The 22,169-nt window shown below is 49.4% G+C and overlaps 1 protein-coding gene across 1 annotated transcript; it reads right to left on the bottom strand.

Moving 5' to 3' along the window:
* Positions 1-12,647: 12,647 nt before the first annotated feature.
* On the bottom strand, positions 12,648-13,754 carry LOC123116625 (ethylene-responsive transcription factor ERF071). Its single transcript, XM_044537566.1, has 2 exons — positions 13,441-13,754; positions 12,648-13,353 (listed from the first exon to the last, which is right to left on the bottom strand). Exons 1-2 carry the CDS (start codon positions 13,556-13,558, stop codon positions 12,848-12,850), a joined length of 624 nt encoding a protein of 207 aa, XP_044393501.1. The 5' UTR covers positions 13,559-13,754; the 3' UTR covers positions 12,648-12,847.
* Positions 13,755-22,169: the final 8,415 nt, after the last annotated feature.

Below are 22,169 nucleotides of genomic sequence, written 5' to 3'. Positions count from 1 at the left end.
GGACATGTAGAGGGTTGCCAGCTGACAGTGATTGTTTCTTTGACAGCCAGAAAATGTGCAACTTTAGAAAGCCGGTCAATGACTACTAGAATAGCATCATTACCTTTCTGCGATTTGGGGATTCCAGTGACGAAGTCCATTTCAACATGGTCCCATTTCCATTCAGGAATAGATATAGGTTGCAGAGTTCCAGCAGGCCTTTGATGTTCTACTTTGATACGACGGCAAACGTCACATTCAGCAACATAACGAGCAATGTCTTGCTTCATATTAGACCACCAGAATCTCTGATGAATGTCTTGGTACATCTTGGTGCTACCAGGATGAATAGACAAAGGCGCATCATGAGCTTCTTTCATAACCCTTGGAGTCAGATTCAGGTTTTCACTCGCACATGGCACCACTAGGAGGCCTTTGAAGTACAAGGCACCATAATCGACAATAGTGAAGAATGAGGGCTTTCCTTCTGAGAGATAGCGTTTAATCTTCTCGACTTTAGAGTCATAATGTTGAATAGTCTTGATATCACCCACGAGAACTGGCTCGACAGCGAGGGTATTTAGAGAACCTTGAGGAACAATACGAATATTCATCTTTTGAAACGCTGGGGGAGGGGGAGCGAGTGCTCCAGGAGGAACAATATGGAGGTTCAGCTTTCTGAATTCTTCAACAAGCGAGGGCTAAGCTTTGTGAATCTGGAGGTGGTTGCAATATGATTTGCGGCTCAAGGCATCAGCCATTACATTAGCCTTGCCTGGGGTATACAAAATACCAAAGTTAAAATCTGCAACAGTCTCCATCCATCTCTGCTGACGGAGGTTCGGGTCTGGCTAAGTAAACAGATACTTCAGACTTTGGTGGTCGGTGAAGATCTCGCAACGATTACCGAGAAGGTAATGTCGCCACTGTTTTAGTGCGTGTATAACAGCAGCAAGCTCGAGGTCGTGAACTGGATAGTTCTCTTCATGAGGGCGTAGTTGCCGAGAGGCATAAGCAATCACTTTACACTTTTGCATTAGGACAACGCCTAGGCCTTGACGTGAAGCATCACAATAGATGATGACGCCCTTCTTAGTATCTGGAGAGCAAGCACTGGTGCAGAAGTCAACTTGTCTTTGAGCACCTGGAAACTTTCCTGACACTTTTCTGTCCACTCAAAATTGACGCCCTTATGAAGCAGGTTAGTCTGAGGTCTAGCGATCTTGGAGAAGTTCTCGACGAATCGACGGCAATAGCTGGCGAGTCCCAAAAAACTTCTGACTTACTTGACATTCTTTGGAGGAGTCCAATCGTGAATAGCCTGAACTCGCTCGGGGTTGATGGCAATACCATCCTTGGAGATGACATGCCCAAGATAAGTTACTTCGGGAAGCCAGAATTCACACTTGGAGAACTTGGCATAGAGTTGATGCTCTCTAAGCTTTTCCAAAACAAGACGAAGATGTTCAGCACGTTCTTCGTCATTCTTGGAATATACAAGGATATCATCCAGATAAACCACGACAAACTTGTCGAGGTATTCCATAAAGATATAGTTCATTAGACTAGAGAAGGTGGCTGGAGCATTGGTTAATCCAAAAGACATGACGGTGTACTCGTAGGATCCATAGCGAGTCACAAATACGTCTTTGTGATATCCTCTTCGCGAACACGGAACTGGTGGTAACCCAACCTCAAGTCGAGTTTAGAGAACACTGACAAACCAACCTGTTGATCATACAAATCATTGATCCAAGGAAGAGGATATTTGTTCTGAATGGTAGCCTGGTTAATAGGACGGTAGTCTTGGATCAATCGGTTTGTCCCATCCTTCTTCTTGACAAAGAGAGAAGGTTCTCCCCAAGGAGAGCAGCTTGGGCGAATGAAACCTTTGCGAAGAGATTTGTCGATTTCCTCCTTAAGCTCAATGAGTTCATGCGGCGGCATCTTGTAGGGTCGTTTGGCTATAGGAGTGGTGCCTGGTTTCAAGTCGATGATGAATTCGATAGCTCTAGTAGGAGGAATCCCTCGAAGTTCTTCAGGAAAGACGTCTTGGAATTCGCGAACGACAGGAATGTTTTCAATGCCCTCAAGTAGTGTAGCGTTCAATGCATTCAACGCATAAAGCCTTGCCTCGGCATTCTGAACTAGACGAGCATTGTAGCTAATTATTTCATCAGAAGGGTGCAGCAGATGGACGGTCTTAGTGGCGCAAACTATAGAAGCAATATGCGCTTTCAACCAATCCATACCCAGAATGAGGTCGATGTTAGACGACTTCAGGATAATGGGAGAGGCATAGAATTCCAACCCTTCGATTTCAACGGGAACATTGTGACTAACCATAGAGGTTTGACACTGGACGGCAGGGGGTTTTACCACTAGTGGAGTGTTTATGACCTCACATTTAAGGTCGTGCTTGTATGCAAAATCTTCTGACATGAATGAATGCGATGCACCAGTATCAAATAAAACGGATGCTGGTACTAAATTTACGAGGAGTTTACCCATCACAGTAGCAGGCTGGTCTTGAGCTTCATTGAGGTCAACGTGGTTGGCATGAACACGACCATAAGGCCTGGCATTGTTGCTGCGGGGCTGATTGCTTCCACGGCCAGCTGCAGGAAGGGCCAGTTGATTTCGATTCTGATTACAGTCCCTGGCACGATGACCTGGTTGACCACACTTGTAGCACAGATCATTATTGGGAGTGGGAACGAGAGCTTGGGGTGGTGGAGCTGGAAGCCTTGGCTGCCTAGATGGCGGAGGCGGCAGACGAGGTGCAGCATAGGACTGCCTAGATGGCGGAGGCGGCAGACGAGGTGCAGCATAGGACTGCCTTGGAGCAGGTGCAGTTGGACGATACATGCTGTTCGGGATCCATATCTTATGCTTCTGCGAGGGCGGGCCCGAAGATGAGCCTGTGTCACGGTTGCGCCTGTGAGATCTCTGGTGTTCCTGCAGACCAGTCTCGACATTGATGGCCTTACTCACCAAGGTGGCGAAATCGGCAAAGTCATGCACTAGCAATGCGAGCTTGATGTTAGCTTGTAGTCCATCGCGGAACTTCTCTTGTTTGCGAGCATCAGTTGCAATGTCTTCTTCAGCATAGCGGGATAAGTCTAGAAACTCCCGCCGATAGGCTTCCATAGTTTTGTTACCCTGGGTGAGGTTGCGGAACTCACACTTCTTCCTGTCCATGATCCCCTGAGGAATGAAACGGGCATGGAAAACAGCTTAGAAGTCTGGCCAGGTGATGATTGTTCCTACTGTCAGTGTACGCCTGTGGCTGTCCCACCATTGAGCTACGGGTCCCTTCAGAAAGAAGGAAGCAAAGGTGACATAGCGGGCAGGGGCTACATCAGCAGACTCCATCTCATAGGTGATGTCACGGAGCCAGTCATTAGCATCCAGCGGCTGGGTTGAGCTGCGGTACATGGTTGGGTTGAGGCACATGAAATCCTGCAGAGTCACTTGGGCTGGCTGCTGGTTCATATTGGGGCGAGAGAACTGAGCCATCATATTCTCCATGAACTGGCGATTCATCTCGAGCTGTTGGACCATACCAGCCATGTACTCAGGTGGTGGTGGGGCGTTGCCGCCACGACCATGACCACCTGGTCTATCCATCTTGCTAATATATAACAGGGGGTAGTTCAGCATTGAGAAATTTGCATAGACAAAAATCATTCATGATGGAACATGCATAATGAAAGGAGCACGACAGGTACTACATAGTAGTCGGCATAACTTACAAAAGGGGTTGGACATAGAGTTTAGTACATAGAGTTCAGTACATAGACTAAGTCATCATAGGCAGCACGCAGGCTCGCGGCGAATGCATCTAATACTAATAAGCAAGACTACATCAGTCCCAGGAGGTACTATGGAGGTAGTCGTAGCCTGGCAACTGGTAGTGAGGCAACGGATAGTCCATGTCAGTGGCCTGGGGGCCGCAGATACTCTGGTGTAGAACCTGATGCTCAGGTGGCAGAAGAGGACCAAGTACGGTGGAGTAGCCTCCCATCTCTGGCCAACCAACACCGTGGGGCATTACTGTCCTGGCTGGGTAGATCACAGAACACGGTAGCTGTCTAGATCGGACAAAGGGGTGCAACAGCGTCAGAGCCCTATAAAGGTGCTGACGAGTGGTGTACAACTTGTGGCGAAGAGCTCGGTTAGCTCGGTCCAGCCCATCAGCATGCAGAACCAGGTTCTGATGGTGGAAGAGCTCTCGGGTGACGGTGGAGTAGGCAGCAGTGTAGTATCCCTCTGCACCAACGTCGGATGCGATAGCAATGTGCCTAAAAGGGGAAGTGTCCAACGCCCCATACTCTCCATGAAGACGTGTCAGAGCAGCATAGGCAGCATCGTAAACTGCCATCTCCATGGTCACTCCAACACCATGAGCGGTGTGCAGCATGGTAGTGGAGTCATACTCCCGAGAGTAGAGGTGGACGATGGCACGATACTGCTCCTGGTTAAAGTCCTGGTACTCCTCGTAGACGGTGTACTCAGGATGCCAGCGATAACCCAGATAGGTCATCATCTCAGCTAGCACAGCAGGTGATCCTGAGGCACCAATGGCCGTCGTGTGGCGCACGACCTGCCTTGTGGGTTCCATCTGAAAACAAAGATGTTTCAACGGAGTCAAATGACAATGTGGGTATTATTCAAAATACTATCCTACAGAACAACTATGGCTTATCCAATTTTGGGGTGAATGTGGTAACTGGATCCTAATGTTAGAGTTAGTAAATTCACTTAACCCGAGTAGAAGAGAGTTCAGAGCCCCAGAGTAAAGGTCGAGGAGTAAAAGATCCTAATACCACCCAATGGCGACGTGGGCCCGTAAGGCACACAGCCAAGTTAGTAAAAGTTTTGTAGTGACTAGACTCGACTTCAGCCAAGGAGTGTGGAAGGGGGATTCCTACACACCGTTGGCTCTGATACCAACTTGTGACGCCCCCGATTCAATCATACACTAATCATACACGCAAACGTGTACGATCAAGATCAAGGACTCATGGGAAGATATCAGAACACAACTCTAAAACATAAAAAAGTCATACAAGCATCATAATACAAGCCAGGGGCCTCGAGGGCTCGAATACAAGTGCTCGATCATAGACGAGTCAGCGGAAACAACAATATCTGAGTACAGACATAAGTTAAACAAGTTGCCATAAGATGGCTAGCACAAACAGGATACAGATCGAAAGAGGCGCAGGCCTCCTGCCTGGGATCCTCCTAACTACTCCTGGTCGTCGTCAGCGGCCTGCACGTAGCAATAGGCTCCTCTAGTGTAGTAGTCGTCGTCGACGGTGGCGTCTAGATCCTGGGCTCCAACGTCTGGTTGTGGCATCCGAGAAGAAGAGGAAAACGAGGGAAAAGAGGGAGCAAAGCAATCGTGAGTACTCATCCAAAGTACTCGCAAGCAAGGAGCTACACTACATATGCATGGGTATATGTGTAAAGAGGCAATATCGCTGAACTGAACTGCAGAATGCCAGAATAAGAGGGGGATAGCTAGTCATATCGAAGACTATGCTTCTGGCAGCCTCCGACTTGCAGCATGTAGAAGACAGTAGATTGAAGTCCTCCAAGTAGCATCACATAGCTTAATCCTACCCGACGATCCTCCCCTTGTCGCCCTGTGGGAAAGCGATCACCGGGATGTCTCTGGAACTTGTCTGGGTGTGTTTTATTAAGTATCTAATTCTAGTTGTCATAAGGTCAAGGCACAACTCTGGGTCATCCTTTTACCGAGGGACACAACTATTCAAATAGATAAACTTCCCTTCAGGGGTGCACCACATTTCCCAACACGCTCGATCCCATTTGGTCGGACGCACTTTCCTGGGTCATGCCCGACCTCGGAAGATCAGCACGTCGCAGCCCCACTTAGGCACAACAGAGAGGTCAGCACGCCGGTCTAACTCCTATGCGCGCAGGGGTCTGGGCCCATCCCCCATTGCACACCTGCACGTTGCGTACGCGACCGGAAGCAGACCTAGCCCCTTTAATACAAGAGCAGGCTTACGGTCCAATCCGGCGCGCGCCGCTCAGTCGCTGATGTCACGAAGGCTTCGGCTGATACAATGACGTCGAGTGCCCATAACTGTTCCCGCATAGTTGGTTAGTGTGTATAGGCTAGTGGCCAGACTCAGATCAAATACCAAGCTCTCGTTAAGTGTGTTATTATGAAGTAACCGCGAACGCCGACGAAGGCCAGGCCCACCTCTCGCCTATGTGGTCTCAATCTGCCCTGTCGCTCCGCCACAAAGATCCACACAGAGGGCGTCGGGATAAATGTCCTTTCAGCCCCCAATCCGTGAATCACTCGCGGGTACTCAACGAGCCGACCCGACTTTAGTCACCATCTGTATAGTAAGTATATATGTATAGTATATACCCGTGATCACCTCTCGAGTATTCACAGTCCGACAGTATAGCAAGGCAGACTGACAAGAATGTAGGGCCAATGATGATAAACTAGCATCCTATACTAAGCATTTAGGATTGTGGGTAATGTATCAACGACTGTAGCAACAATGACAGGCTATGCAACAGAATAGGAGTAACTGAACAGTAACATGCTACACTACTCTAATGCAAGCAGTAGAGACAAGAATAGGCCATATCTGGTGATCAAGGGGGGGGGGCTTGCCTGGTTGCTCTGGCAAGAAGGAGGGGTCGTCAACTCTGTAGTCGAACGGGGCAGCAGCAACATCGGTCTCATAGTCTACCGGAGAGAAGAGGGGGGAAGAAACAATTAATACAATGCAAAGATATGCATGACGATGTATGACATGACAATGAGCGTTGCCAAGGGTTCCCAAACGCGGTAGTAGGTGATATCGGCGAAGGGGGGAAACACTCGGGAAAGTATTCCCGGTGTTTTGCGTTTTCGGACAGATGAACCGGAGGGGGAAAGTTGCGTGTTCGATATGTTAGGGGTGTGTGGTGAACGAACGGGCTGCGTATCCGTATTCTTCTCGTTGTTCTGAGCAACTTTCATGTAGAAAGTATTTTCATCCGAGCTACGTTTTATTTTCTATGGTTTTCTAAAGTTTTAATCATTTTCTAGAATTTATTTAATTAATTTAAATCAACATTATCTAGAATAGTATGGGATGACATCAGCATGACGTATGTGTGATGTCAGCAGTCAACAGTGCGGTTGACTAGAGTCAAAACTGACTTGTGGGTCCAGTGGGACCCACCTGTCATTGAGTCAGAGTTGGAATAGGATTTGTAGTAAACTAATTATGATTAACTAAGTGTGGGCCCCATTAGTCAGTGACTAATTAGCCTAGATTAATTAATTTAACTAATTTAATTAGCTTATAGGGCGAGGGCCACTGGTCAGCTGCTAGGACCAGCCCAGTCAGCAAGTTGACCATAGTCAACTAGGCCAGCCGGGCCCCTGGGGCCACCAGGCAGTGACCCACGGGTGGGGCCTGTCTAGCCACGTCGGCGGATGGCGCCAGAACGACGCCGGCAAGGCAAATCGCGGCGGCGCGGTTCGGGGGGTGGCCGGAAATCCGCTGCGGTGGTCCGTTTTGAGCGCGGGAGGTGGCGTTCGAACAGGTGTGGTGAGCCGCATCTAGTGGTGGCGGTGGTGTGGCCGGAGGTGCACCGGAGCGGCGACAACGAGCAGAGAGGCGGATGCCGGAGTTCGGCCGCGAGAGGGAACGGCGATGCTGCGCGCTATTGGGCAAACGGGAGGGCTAGTCGGGCCCTACTCGACGTGGCAAGTTCAACGGAAACCGCCAGTGACCATTTGGTCACCGGAGACTTGTCGGCGACGAGCTCCGCGGTGCTGCATTCGGGCGCTTCGGTGGCAGATAGCTAGGGCATGCGAGAGAGCAAACGGACAGCGGGAGGGGTGGAGCTTACCGAGCGGCACACACGAAAGGCCCTTGGGGGTTTAGTAGCTGCAGAGTCGATAGCGCTCGTCGGAGACGCGCTGGGGATCCAAGGAAGAAGACGAGGCCGAGGCAACGTTCGTGGGCGCCCGGCGTCCTGCGGCTCGTCGGGGAGGCGTAGTCGAGGGAGGTGGAGCGAGCGGACACGTCGGAGAGGTGCGGAGGTCACGGTGGCCGCGAGTTCTATGGCGGCGAGGCCATGACGGCACTCGGATGCGGTGGGGAGCAAGGGGGAGAGCGAGGTGGATCTGAGGGGAGAGGGAGAGGCGGAGATCTGGGAGGAGAGCGGGGTGAGTGGGAGAGGGGCCCGAGGAGGCGGGGGCGCTGGCGATCTTATCTCCTCCTCGACGTCGGCGAGGGGGTCCGGTGGCGACCGCGCCCTGTAGCGGCATGCAACCGAGGAACAGGAAGAGGGCGCGCTGCGGGGAGCTGGGCCGGCAAGGCCGGTTGGGTGGCTGGCTGTTGGCTAGCTAGGCCTTTCGGCCCAGGGGGAAGGGGGGTTTGTTCTTTTTCCTTTTATTTTCCTTTTCTTTTGAGCTTTGTTTTCTGTTCTATTTAATTTTTGCATTTAAATATTTTATAAAATTGTGTCTTCTACACCATAATTACCTATGCCATATTTGGCACTGTCCGAACACTTTTGTTTCAACTTTTGAAAACTTTGGGTGTTTGTCACTAATTCATTTTTGAATTTGAAATGTTTTGAACTAACATTTGATTAGCAACAGTAACAGAGATGCCATGGCATCATTAGGAGAGTTTTACTGTAGCCTAATTATCCGGGCGTTACAAGTGGAAACCGATGGCTCCCAAGAGGCTGCCTGAGTTTTCCAGGCGCTTTCAATTGCGCAGTACTTCTGTACTATGGTGGCCAAGTCAGTGAAGTGTGGTATGTGACGGCGGCTTATGGCATTGAGGATTCCCTCGTCCATGCAATTTTTGCATAATAATGAGATTGCGTCTTCATCGTGGCAGTCTTTGATCTTGTCCTTGACAAGGAGGAATTTGGCCCAAAAGTGATGGACCGTCTCTTGGGACTGCTATCTGATGCGGGTAAGATCGCTTGTATCTAGGTGGGTGGGCCGATTTAAATCTGAACCCTGGCCCAATCTGGGATTCAGAGCTTGAGGAATTTTCGAGCTTAACGGTTCGAGCTCTGGGATATCGACCAATTTTTCTGGCCCATGGTCCGACTCTAGGTTTAGAGTACGAGTCGCGTCTTTCCGTGGGCGGGTATCGGGCTTAGTGAGCTCAGAAATCCGGACATAGTTTGTCCTCAATATAGAGGAAGGGTTGTGGCATTGCTCCTCCACTACTGCTATCTGATGGGTGATCGACAGAGATTCAATTTCTCTCTGATCGGGTTTAAGCCCAATCCAATCGTAGTCTGTAGCGACTCCCAAGGCGGCGATGCGATCTAGGAGTTTGTTTAAGGACGATAACTCCGTTGGATCCATCTGTTCGGAGTATTCTGAGCTGATGCAGAGGCGATTTTCGAAGACCCGAGAAGTCATCGTCGGCCCGATGGCCGAACGGGCGGTCATGGTGAAGCCGCCCAGCCGGAGGGTTTGGCCTGAGGCCAGGGCTCCTCCGGAGGTGATGTTGTCCTTGATAACAAGGCGGGCCATCAATCCTATCTTCGACGTCACAGTGGAATCTCAATGAAAGCACCAATGTCGGTGTCAAAACAGGCGGATCTCGGGTAGGAGGTGTCGAACTATGCATCTAAGGCTGATGGTAACAGGAGGCGAGGGACAAAATGTTTACCCAGGTTCGGGCCCTCTCTATGGAGGTAATACCCTACTTCCTGCTTGATTGATCTTGATGAATATGAGTATTACAATAGTTGATCTACCACGAGATCGTAATGGCTAAACCCTAGAAGCTAGCCTGTGATTATGATTGTTCATGTCCTACGGACTAAACCCTCCGGTTTATATAGACACCGAGGGGCTAGGGTTACACAAAGTCGGCTACACAGAAAGGAATCTATATATCCGAATCACCAAGCTTGCCTTCCACGCAAAGGAGGGTCCCATCCGAACACGGGACAAAGTCTTCTATCTTGTATCTTCATAGCCCAACAGTCCGACACATGTATATAGTCCGGCTTCCGAGGACCCCTAAATCCAGGACTCCCTCACTCCCCCTTGCTCCTTTATATACAGGGGCAGGGGGGACCCTAGAACACACAAGTTTCTCCTAACCATGTGGGGTGCCCCCCTCCACAGTTACACACCTCGATCATACCATTCTAGTGCTTAGGCGAAGCCCTGGGCCTGTAACATCATCATCACTGTCGTCGCGCCATCGTACTGACGGAACTCATCCTCGTCCTCAACTGGATCAAGAGCACGAGGGACGTCATCAAGCTGAACGTGTGCTGAACGCGGAGGTGCCATATGTTTGGTACTTGATCGGTTGGATCGCGAAGAAGTTCGACTACATCAACCGTGTTATTGAAACGCTTCCGCTTTCGGTCTACGAGGGTACGTGGACACACTCTCCCCTCTCATTGCTATACATCACCTAGATAGATCTTGCGTGATCATAGGATTTTTTTAAATTACCACGTTCCCCAACAGAACACACCTATGTGAGCCCGACTGCTGGTCACAGTCTATGAGATTGGATGATCTCTAGGAAGCTCATGAAGGTACGAAGTATGACTAATAAGCTCCACCCATGGGGTTTAGCCTTCGGCAGCCACGTATTAGCTGACAATAGGCGAAACTTTTGCACACCAAACTGACAATTCAAGGCATAATCCAGTGTTCAGTTGTGAAGAAGTCTAATCCTATTGCTCTAGGTGGAAGTTCAACTTAATAGTCTCCACTGAAAATTCTGGTATATCAAACATTGTTTGGAATAGTTGACAAACTTATGTGCCTCGAGATTTGATGGGGATGGGCTTAGGCCCATATAAGACAATAATCCCTGGTTAATCTCTAAGGCCCATGCATGTGTACGACAAGTGGTGGGAAGTTTGGTGGGAAGTTTAGTACCATACTGCTATAGTAAGAAGAGTGAGACCTTTTTATAAGGGCTGCTCTACCACTTGCTATTGGGAGCTTGGGAATAAGAGTTGTACACGTGCGCTCCTCCTCCTCCTCCGCTGGCCGCCTTGCCTCGCCTCGTCACGATACGCGTACGAGCCACGGGTTGCACGAATGAGTCGAGACGAAGCTTATTTTTGCCGGTCAGGAATGGTTAATTAATCTTGGATTAATTAACGAGTCGCTTACGGAAGTGCCACTGTCCGAGACGTTGGACCGTGGGCCATTCGCGGACTCGGTCGTGGGCCTGAGCCCAGGACCATCTACCCCACGGCCTATATAAGAAGGCGATGGCCAGTGGAGTGAACCCTAACTCAGTTCACTCGCTCCCTTTCGCACAACCCTAGATGTCATCTGCTGTTCCTCTCACTATGCTGCTTTCGGCGATCCCATCCCGATGACTGCGTGCACGGTTGGTCGGGAGAGCAGGTGCCTCCGGAACCCTGTCGTTCGAGATCATGCCCGGGAGAACGGCAATAAGGTTTTTGGGGAGCGTCTCGACACGACTGGTCCCGATCCGTCCCCGCCTCCGTCCCCGTCTGGCTCTACTTCCACTACTTCCCCTGCATCGACTCCATGGCTGACGACGAAGCCGCCAAGAAGAAGGCCTCGACAGATGTCGAGGCTGCTGCCGCCGCCGCCGCGTTGGCCTGGCCAACCGGAGGGTATAACTTGTTCATCCCCTATTTCCTCGTACATGTGCTGGCCGTATATATATACTGTTCGTAGATGTTTCGGTTCTATGTACTGTACGTGCTCACAGGCTTATGTTTCGGTATGAGATGCATACCGTATTTGCCATGTTTACTGTTTATTCGTGAATTAGATTAGTTGGAGCACGCGTTTCAAAGTTCAAGTCTCTTGACTCATGGACAAAGTTACATTTTTTTTTTGAGTGCTGATGGACAATGTTACATGAAATGAAAGAACGTTCCCACGACTTGGAAACCGGATGAGAAGGTTCCGAAAACCGTGTTAAATGGGCTGGAAACAAGGGGCTGCCGCCGGTATTGTCGGCCCACAGGAAGCGGCTATCCTCTTCGGCCAAAAAAAAAACTGCAAGCAAAGCGCAAGAACCGAACACGAACACGAGTCAAATGTGTCGTACTGTTCTAGTACCGTGTACTCGGTGAAGCACGACGGCAAATAACGCTACAGGCGAGTGAAAAACGGCGGCTCTGCTCCTGCTCCTCGGGGCTCAAGCTCAACAGAGCAGCCGTCGAGTTGAAAGCGGTCGTCTCGTCACGGCCTGCTGTACATATGCCGGCGGCAGCGAGGCTCGATCATGCCGTGTGTCAAGGCATGCACCACGAACGTCAGAGCGTGTCTTTTTTATCTCGGAGCATTGCTACACAGACGATGTTTGCCGTCCGAAGTTGGCACGACATGGCGTATCGCACCATCCATTGGCAAGTCTGAACAGCCGTAGGCGCTAAGATTAGCTATCGTGCAGGTGTCGTTCAGAAAAAATTGTCCGTGAAGTAGTTTCGTTTATCTTATACTGTGTTGGTCTGGTGGGTGGGTGTGTTTTTCTGCTCTAAAACGTCAGAGTTGGGGGGCTCCCACAAGTCTGCCCGGCACGCGGATCATTGATAGTACTTGCTCAATCTGCAACACCTTCGAGCCAGAAAGAAACAACAGTCTCATTAGTGCAACACGGAGTGGATTAAACATTCCTCTATTTACATGGAAAACTTGTGCGATTACATTGGGGCATCCACCACAGTTGCCAATTGAAAACTGAACACAAGGTTACTTCACACGGACGGAAAACTTGTAGAAGTTACGTTGAGGCATTTTACCAGAGCTAAAAATGAATTCAACAGAACAGAAGGGAAAATATCGACTCTGTTTTCAGCAACTGACACGAGCACGGTACAATCAGAGCCCAAGAGGCCCCGGGTAGTAGCTGTCCTCGAAGCTCCATAGCTCGGCCGGCGCCTCCTCGGCGGCAGGGGCGGCCGCGGCCCCGCCCTCCATGTAGGGGACCCCGAGGAAGCTCATGTAGTTCTCGTACGCCATCAGCTCCTCGGAGAGCGCCTTCACCTCCTCGCAGGAGCACGCCGCGGGCTCCAACCCCTCCCCCTCCTCCTCCTTCTTGGGGGATGGGAGCACGGCCGCCGGCGGAGCAGCCGCCATCGTGCACGAGGCCTCGTGCGCGGGCGCGCTGACGAGGATTTCGTTGGGGAAGTTGACCTTGGCCTTGGCGCCCCTGATGCGGCGCGCGGCGCGGTCGTAGGCGCGCGCGGCGGCCTCGGCGGTGGGGTAGGTGCCGAGCCAGACGCGGACGCCCTTGACGGGGTCGCGGATCTCCGCCGCCCACTTCCCCCACGGCCGCTGCCGGATGCCGCGGTACTGGTTCGTCCGCCCTCGCTTCGCGCGCGGCGCTGCAACCAGAACAACGAGTTTTACTCCTGCACACGGACGCCGTTGCCAAAGGGAATATTTGTGAGGTGAGGGCGCACGTAGTTTACCTTTGTCGGGGGCGGCGCTGTAGGCGTCGGAATGGTCGGCGTCGGGCCAGAAGTCGGCGGTGGACACCCGGCGGCGGTGCGCCGGGATGTAGTCGTAGATGATGGCGCCGCCGCACATGGATGGACGGCGACCTCGGGTGCCTTTTTAGGTGGCGGGAAAGGCTAACTGGAGAAGGCTCGATGGATGGATCGATCCAAGGCGGAGTGGAAACAAGGGGAGGAAGGCTGCAGGTGGGACTGAGAGGGGTGTTTTCAGCGGCGGACGGACGTTGGATTTGGATTTGGGTTGGACGGTATGAGGTTACCACCACTGGGTTTATATACAGGTCGGCATTGTGGGGGCCAGCCACCAGGGAATGGATCAAAGGACCGAATACTCGCTGGACGGAGGCGGCACATCGTTTTCTCTTATTTGAACGGAGGCCGCACATCGTTTCTTTGCCGCCGTTTAGCCGAAACCTGAGGCGGCTCCTTTTTCTAATTCTTGGAGCAGACGAAAATGGATACCGCTGCACGCCGCAACGACTGATCGTGACGACCTGTTAGCTGCAGTGCACGGTGGCAAATAGCTGCGGACGTAGCCTTCAACTTTAGCTGCAAAATTCATGTCAACATGGTGTCGTTGACTTGTCTCGGACCTGCAGGCTGTCACGTAAGGAGTGGCTTGGAGATGCTATCGGAGACAAAGGCAACCAACAACCCGCCTACATCAACAAGCAGTGGCTGCCCCAGCTCGCCACAGTCAATGGCCAAAGGAACACCATGCTCTCTCTCCTTGCATGTAGAAGTAGCAAACACATGCATATTATGTCGATTAAATCATCATGTGCAATGGTAAAACGCAATCCATCAATATAATCCTTAATAGGTGCAAACTTCTCCGATAACCGATATAGTGTAGTTTGGAGAATTCAAAAAGATAATATGACTATCATGTGTGGATGCAATAGTAACAATTTCATTCTTAACATAAGGAATTATAGTAAGTATCATTCATAGTGGCATCGTGGCCATAATTATAGAAAGCATCAAGTTCATCAAAAAGGGATATTTTAAAAGAATCCAAGGAATCATAGCATACATCGTAGCAATCATCCTCCGGTAAGCATAAAGGGAATTTAAACAAGTTGCGAGTTAAAATGTTACTCTCATTAGAAGGTGTGGGCACAAGTGATCAATCCGTTTTTTCTCCTTTTGTTCTTCGCCCCCCTCATCTTTTTCATCTAGTGAGCTCATAGTTTCAACAATTTCATTTTCCGTAAACTCCTGCAAAATATTACTCTCTTCCAGGGCAGCAAACATTCTCTCAATAGATTCATTAACATGAGCATTGTATTATAATTTCCATAACAATATTGAAGTATGGCAAGATTTTTAGATTTGTAAATAGCATCATCACACTTTTCATACTTTTCAAGCAAAGAAGCAATTTCATAAGTACCTTTGAAAGCAACAAATTCTTCTATTTGCTCCACATCATAGTAATCATATACACCATTATCATAAGAAATCAAGGTTTCATTATCATTAAATTCACATTGAAAGGGAAGGTGTGGAGACTCCATCCTGGAACAACAAGTATAATCTTACATAGAGCACATATTCCAAGCATACAATTGTAACATTTTTATTTGATCATGTAAGTGTTTTCCCTTTTGAGACATGCGATAATCACTAAAGTATTCACACCAATCCAAAGTGTATCAAATTATCACGTTGAGCAGGGATTTATTGGGGTTATTGAAGAAATATTCAATATTCCACACATAACCGGCATCCAGGATTTTAGGAGATTCCCCATCTTCATGAGTAGCAAGTACAATTTGGTGTTTTATGTTACATACCCATAACAAGATATAAAACCATTTAGAACAAAAAATAAAAATTACTTAGAGATAAAGCAAACAAGCGAACACGAGAGTACTCATCCCACACTATTGTTCCCCGACAACGGCGTCGGAAAAGGTCTTGATAACCCACAAGTATTGGGGGTCAGTTGTAGCATTTTTGATAAATAAGAGTGTCGAAACCAACGAGGAGCTAAAGGTAGAATTAATATTTTCTCACCTTCTATCGACCACCGATACAACTCTACGTACGCTAACGCTCACTTTACCTACAACAAGAAATAAAACTACTTTGTAGGCGTAATGGGATAGGTTTGAAAGATAACAAAGAACATGTAAATAAAAGTTAGGTGCCGTTTTAATAAAGGAACAATAAATAAAGGTTTTTTAGAACAATGAGAAAAAGATTGTCCCTAGGTAATTGAATATGACATATAGTGATACTTATCATATGATGTGAGGGAGAGGCTCAAGCTAACATACTTTTTGTACTTGGATCATATATTTTTATGATTGAAACTCTAGTAACATCATCTGCAACTACCAAAGCTTCACTAAGGTAAAACCCAACCATAGCATTTAGTAAAAAGTCCCCTTTAATCCCACATGCAACAACTCACGAACTCGGGTTTAGGTTTATGTCGCTCCCGCAACCCACTATTAGCAAATAATTAACATATTGCAACACTCTACAGTGGGGATCCCACATGCTTGTGCGACACGGAGGGCACCATAGGACAACACCATAATAAAATGTAACTCATATCAACCATACCATACCACAATTGACCCACGAGACGAAATGAATCTACGCAAAGATCATGGAGGTGCAATACATCATTAGATAATAATATATAGCATAGAGCACTATGTTCAAGTAGTGATTTATAGCAGGGTGAGAGAGGTTTCACCACTTCATAGAGGGGGAGAAAGTTGGTGATGACGGCGGGGAAGTTGTTGGAGTACATAACCATCACGAGGATTCCCCCGATGCCGCTCCGATGCCACCGGGAGAGAGGAGGAGAGGGCCCCTCCTTCTTCCTCTTGCTTGGCCTCCCCCCTAGATGGGAGAAGCCCCCCTCTGGTCCTTGGCCTTCATGGCCCCTGAGGGGCGGGAGCTTCTCCGAGATTGGATCTCTCCTCTTCTTTCTCTCTAGGGCTTATCTTTGTTTTCGGTTCTTTTTCTGAGGCCCAGCACCGTTTCTTAACTAGATGGAGTTAGAGCATCTACAACCGGAATTGGAAAATCCGGACCCTCAAATGCCCGCGGACGCGTCTGCGGACAATGATCAGGCACTCCTCAAATTGCGTCGTTCACATCCGTGTCTCTCATTTCCGAACCCATATATCCAAACTATATCATGCAACATTGATGAAACTACGTAGATCAACTCCGGACATAGAAATTGCAAAATAGTTAAACAAAAGATCCACCAAAGTTCACATAAACAACTAAACTTTATACTACGTCTAAAACTTGAAATTAAAATCAACTTCCACTTCCGGACCGGCCCTTTCCCCTTCTGGTCGTCAGCGTAGCTGTACCCGTCGGCGGCTGGTGGAGGATCGTCCAATTCGTCGGAGGAGGAGTCGACGATGACGAGGCCCTTGAGGCGTTGGATGGCCCAATCCTACTAGCACCTGAGCTTGGCCAGCCGAGCCGCCTCCTTCGCCTTCTCCGATGCCTCCCGCTCAGACTGCTCGATGGCAAGCCAAAGAGCCTTGGCGTTCTTCTAGCAGAGCCATCGAGCGTCCGTCTCCGCCGTCGTAAGCCACCGGCGGTAGACCCACGCGAGGAGTCACAGGTCCTCATTGGGCTCCGCCGGTAACCCACACTGGTGGAGGACAGAGCTCTCCACAGTCTCCCTCTCCCTTGCCAGCTGCCTCTCGCAGCGGGCGGCGCGTGCCTCCGACTCCGGTGTGCGTGTCCGGGCAGGCGGGGCGGGCACAAGAACCCACCGCTGCCCATGAGGGGGAGCAGCAGCTACGGGGCGAGGGGACGGCATGGGGAAGCAGTAACTGGCGGTGCGAGGGGACGACATAGGGAAGGCGCCGATTGGCGCTAGCCGCCTGTCGAAGCTGCCCATGGCCAGGAGGGCCCAGCGCCGGTGTATGAGATGCGTCGACGGGGAAGCGGCGGCTGCGACCAGGGTGTAGATCCGGAGCTGCCTCTGGTCTCCACCTTGGACCGCTCCAAGGCCATGCGGAGGGCAAGCTCATATTCTGGATCCACCTCGTCGTCGGAGCGGCTGCCGGAGCTCGACATTGCGCCGGATTCGATTGGAATCGGGAAGGGGAGAGGAGAGGACGGAGCGAGAGAGGATAGTGGAGTGACCTAGGGTTTCAGACTGACGAGGCCGATTGGGTTTTTTGGGGGACATCCGTGGAATTGGTGGTGGGTCGGGCTTGTCAGGTGGACTCGTCCGGGCGTGCCCGGGCCACCCCATATCAGCCCCATATTTGGGCTGGATATGGGGGGTGCCGGTCAGTCTGGGAGTTTGAGTCCCGTTTGAGGCGTCCGTCTAGGTTGAAAAAACATGATCGGGCAGCCCGCCCGGGCGTATGAGGCGGCTTTGAGTGTTCCGGCGGTAGATGCTCTTACGTAACTACGAACAGGCAGAAGTTTTAACACGATTTTATCCCCAACATAAGATTCCTTGGGCCCGAAGGAAAGAGCCAGAAGCTTCGTGGTCTATCCACAAGTCACCCCGGCGCACTGTATGGGTGGGCACACCCCCTGGCTTGTGGAGCCCATGGGCCTTATCTTGCATTGATTCTTGCGTAAAAAATCATATATATGATGTCTACTACAAAACTTATTCTTGTAGACTCGTGTTGGGCCTCCAAGCACAGGGTTCTCTAGGACAGTAGCAAATTTCCCACAAGTGGATAACCTAAGTTTATCAATCTGTGGGAGGCGTAGGATGAAGATGGTGTCTCTCAAACAACCCTGCAACCAAATAATGAAAAGTCTCTTGTGTCCCCAACACACCAAATACAATAGTAAATTGTATAGGTGCACTAGTTCGGCGAAGAGATGGTGATACAAGTGGACTAATGATAGTAGATATTGATTTTTGTAATAGCAACAATAAAAAACAACAAGGTAGCAATTGATAAAATTGAACACAAACGGTATTGCAATGCTTGAAAATGAGGCCTAGGGTCCGTACTTTCGCTAGTGCAATCTCTCAACAATGCTAATTTAATTGGATCATATAACCATCCCTTAACGTGTGATGAAGAATCACTCCAAAGTTCTTATCTAGCGGATAACATACGAAGAAATTGTTTGTAGGGTACAAAACCACCTTAAAGTTATTCTTTTCGTTCAGTCTATTCAAGAGTTCGTACTAAAATAATGCAAAGTTATTCTTTCCATTCGATCTATCCAAGAGTTCATACTAAAATAACACCATATGATACGCATCAACCAACTCTAATGTCACCTAGATACTCCAATGTCACCTCAAGTATCCATGAGTTAATTATACGATACGCATCAAACAATTTTAGATTCATAATACTCGATCCAACACAAAGAACCTCAAAGAGTGCCCCAAGATTTCTACCAGAGAAACAAGGACAAAATTGTGCATCAATCCCTATGCATAGATTACCCCAATGTCACCTCGAGAATTCGCGAGTTGAGTGCCAAACCATATATCAAGTGAATCAATAGAATACCCCATTGTCACCACTGGTATTCATATGCAAGACATATATCAAGTGCTCTCAAATCCATAAAAATATTCAGTCCGATAAAACGAATTCTCAAAGGGAAAACTAAATTCATCACAACAAGATAGAGAGGGGAAAACACCATATGATCCAACTATATTAAGAAAGCCCGCGATACATCAAGATCGTGCCATCTCAAGAACACGAGAGAGAGAGAGAGATTGAGAGAGAGAGAGAGAGATTAAACACATAGCTACTGGTACAAACCCTCAACCCTGAGGGTGGACTACTCCCTCCTCATCATGGAGACCATAGGGATGATGAAGATGCCCTCTGGTGATGATTTCCCCCTCCGGCAGGGTGCCGGAACGGGCTCTCGATTGGTTTTTCATGTCTATAGAGGCTTGCAGCGATGGAACTTTTGATCTATCGACTCCCCTAGGTTTTTTGGAATATTTGGGAATTTATAGGGCGAAGAGGCGGTGCTGGAGGCCACCGAGGTGGGCACAACCCACCTGGGCGCGCCTGGGCCCCCAGGTGTGCCCCGGTGGGTTGTGCTCCCCTTGGAGCCGCCCTCTGGTATTTCTTTGGCCCATCTGGTGTCTTCTGGTCCAGAAAAATTCTCCAAAAAGTTTTGTTGCAGTTGGAGTGTGTTTGATATTGATTTCCTGCAAAGTAAAAAACAAGCAAAAAATAGCAATTGGCGTTGGGCACTCTGTCAATAGGTTAGTCCCAAGAAAATGATATAAGTTGCTATAAAATGATTGTAAAACATCCAAGAATGATAATATAACAACATGAATACTTCATAAATTATAGATCATTCTGGCTCTGTTAAATTTTCAGCTAAAAACCCCAAAACAATAGAAAACAGGAACTAGCCTTTGGCACTGGTTAATAGGTTAGTCACAATAGAAATAATATAAATTGTACCCTAGAAATGTGTAAAAGTGGTATCATAATAGCATGAAACAATCAAAAATTATAGAAACATCAGAGACATATCATGTGCCGCCTGGCCTTGCACTACCGCCAGCGACGGGAGGCGGGGGAGCCGCAGATGTGAGTTCTGGCGTGTTTGCCGCAATGCCGCAACATTGCACATGAGAAAGTCTGCTGCTCAGCCTCGTTGGTCCTGATGTGGTGAAGGAGGAAGGCGTGGGTGGGCAGCGCCGAGCTCATCTTCGTCTACATAGATATGCGTGAGGCAAGCCGCTCCCGACTTTAGGCAGAAGTTGTCACCATTGCTGAGCCGAGCGGCAGTGCCCGTGCTAATTCACCTGGTGGGAGCCTCATTGTCATGTTGCGTCCACCCGAGGCCACCGGCGCGAGGGCGAGCACGTGTTCTGGAGAGGCGGCCTCCCTCCTCCTGCACGAGCAAGCCGGCTACCTCCCCATCCTTCGCTGTAGATATAGCCGTGTCCGCCGCCAACGAGGTCGCTGCCGTGCCGGACATATGGCAGGGCCAGGGCGCAGCGTCCCGGCGGGCTCGATCAACTCACTCCCTCGCAATTGTGCACAGGTGGTTTGATTGCTTTTTAAGATCCAGGGGTGTATATGTAATTTTTTGTCAATTCAGCTCCTTACAATATTCTTACTTGTCAGAAAGTGACCAAACACAACAAACCACGAGATCAGTGCTTTCTGCAAAAAGTTTACTAAAAACGCGGTGGGTTTTGCAAAAAAATAAGCACTAGATAGTTTACTGCAAACCTAACCCCAAATGTGGTGGTATTCTGCTTTTAACTTGTAGGATTTTTGTTTTTTCTGTATGCTAGTCTCGTTCCCTTTTTAGGGACCACATATATTTCATTAGAAAAAATGGATTACATAGAGTACACAAAAAGTCACCACAACAGGCATACATGGATGTCTTGCAATATTGCATCAAAGACTCCACAAGTAGTAAAACTAAAATTTCACTCCGGCATAATCTTGTACCACATTGAAACGTCATCCACCATTGTCTTCAGTAGTCGCCGGAGCATCACTAAAGAAAAATGGGAGTTGCTGTCATACCCGGATCTGGCGGCACACCTTTGCATAAAGGGATGTTTTTTGAGCCAATGAACCAGACTGCCAAAAACGACGATGTAAGGTCACATTTATCCCTTGGGTGTTTTGGTGATTGATGACAATGCTCTTGCGGACTAATCGTGTGCCTTGAGTTTCTCAGATACTTCATCACTAGGCACGAGACGATTCGGTGCCCCTCAGAGACTATTGAAGTCGGCGTTGTTCTACGTTTCTCTTTGGTGGATTTGAGTCGTAGGAGAGCCGTACTATTAAGAGGGGGTCCGTGTCGGAAAGGTTTGGGTGGAATCAACACGTACACTTGTCCTACCTTTCCTTGCACTCTGGAGCTTCTCTTCGTTATCTTGGTTGTGCTGAAATCTGATGACTACTGATGTACTTGGGGTAGTACCACAAGCACCAGCGGTAGTACTGCTGTGGCTCACGGTAGTACCGCTCATCTTGAGCGGTAGTACCGCGACTCCCAAGCCTAGTGCCGCTTCGGTACGGTAGTAGGGGAGGATGTAATTTTTTACATCCGCGCCACCCACGGTAGTACCGCTCGTCCAGCGCGGTAGTACCGCGGTGACCCACGGTAGTACCGCTCCCCAGGTTTCGTAGTACCGTGGCCCTCCTACCTAGTACCGCAGTGTCACGGTAGTAGGCGTGGATGTAATTTTTTACATCCGCGCCCGCAACGGTAGTACCGCGCCTCGTGAGCGGTAGTATCGCGTCGGACTTTTGTACCACCTCAGTTTCAGCGGAAGTAGGCACGGATGTAATTTATTTCATCCGCGCCCTTCCCAGGCCGTGACTTTCCTGCCTTGCGGTAGTACCGCAAGTGGGTGCGGTAGTACCGCGCAAGCGGTAGTACCGCCCCCTTGTCAGGCTAGTTCCGGCCTGTGCTGCTGTCGCGGTAGTACTGTGGTCAGCCACGGTAGTACCGCACAGCCTCGCGGTAGTACCGCGCCCCTGGAGCGCTAGTACCGTGTGTCGCGGGCTGAACATGTGGATAACGGTTGGATTTTTCTCACGACTATATAAGGGGTGTCTTCTACCTCTAGTTGACTACCTCTTCTACCTCTAAGCTCCATTGTTGCTCCAAGCTCCATTTTCGCTCGATCTCTCTCCCTAGCCAATCAAACTTGTTGATTTTCTCAGGATTGGGTGATAAGGGCCCGATCTACA

The sequence above is a fragment of the Triticum aestivum genome, chromosome 5B (assembly GCF_018294505.1).
Source record: "Triticum aestivum cultivar Chinese Spring chromosome 5B, IWGSC CS RefSeq v2.1, whole genome shotgun sequence".
Taxonomy (NCBI): domain Eukaryota; kingdom Viridiplantae; phylum Streptophyta; class Magnoliopsida; order Poales; family Poaceae; genus Triticum; species Triticum aestivum.
The sequence above is the reverse complement of the archived record's forward strand: the minus strand, read 5'-3'. Positions and strand labels throughout refer to the sequence as shown.

Coding starts and splice junctions, on each gene's coding strand:
- LOC123116625 (XM_044537566.1), bottom strand. CDS start 13,558: ATGTGCGGCGGCGCCATCATCTACGACTACATCCCGGCGCACCGCCGC. Junction 13,354..13,440: donor CAGCGCCGCCCCCGACAAAG/GTAAACTACGTG, acceptor TTCTGGTTGCAG/CGCCGCGCGCGAAGCGAGGG.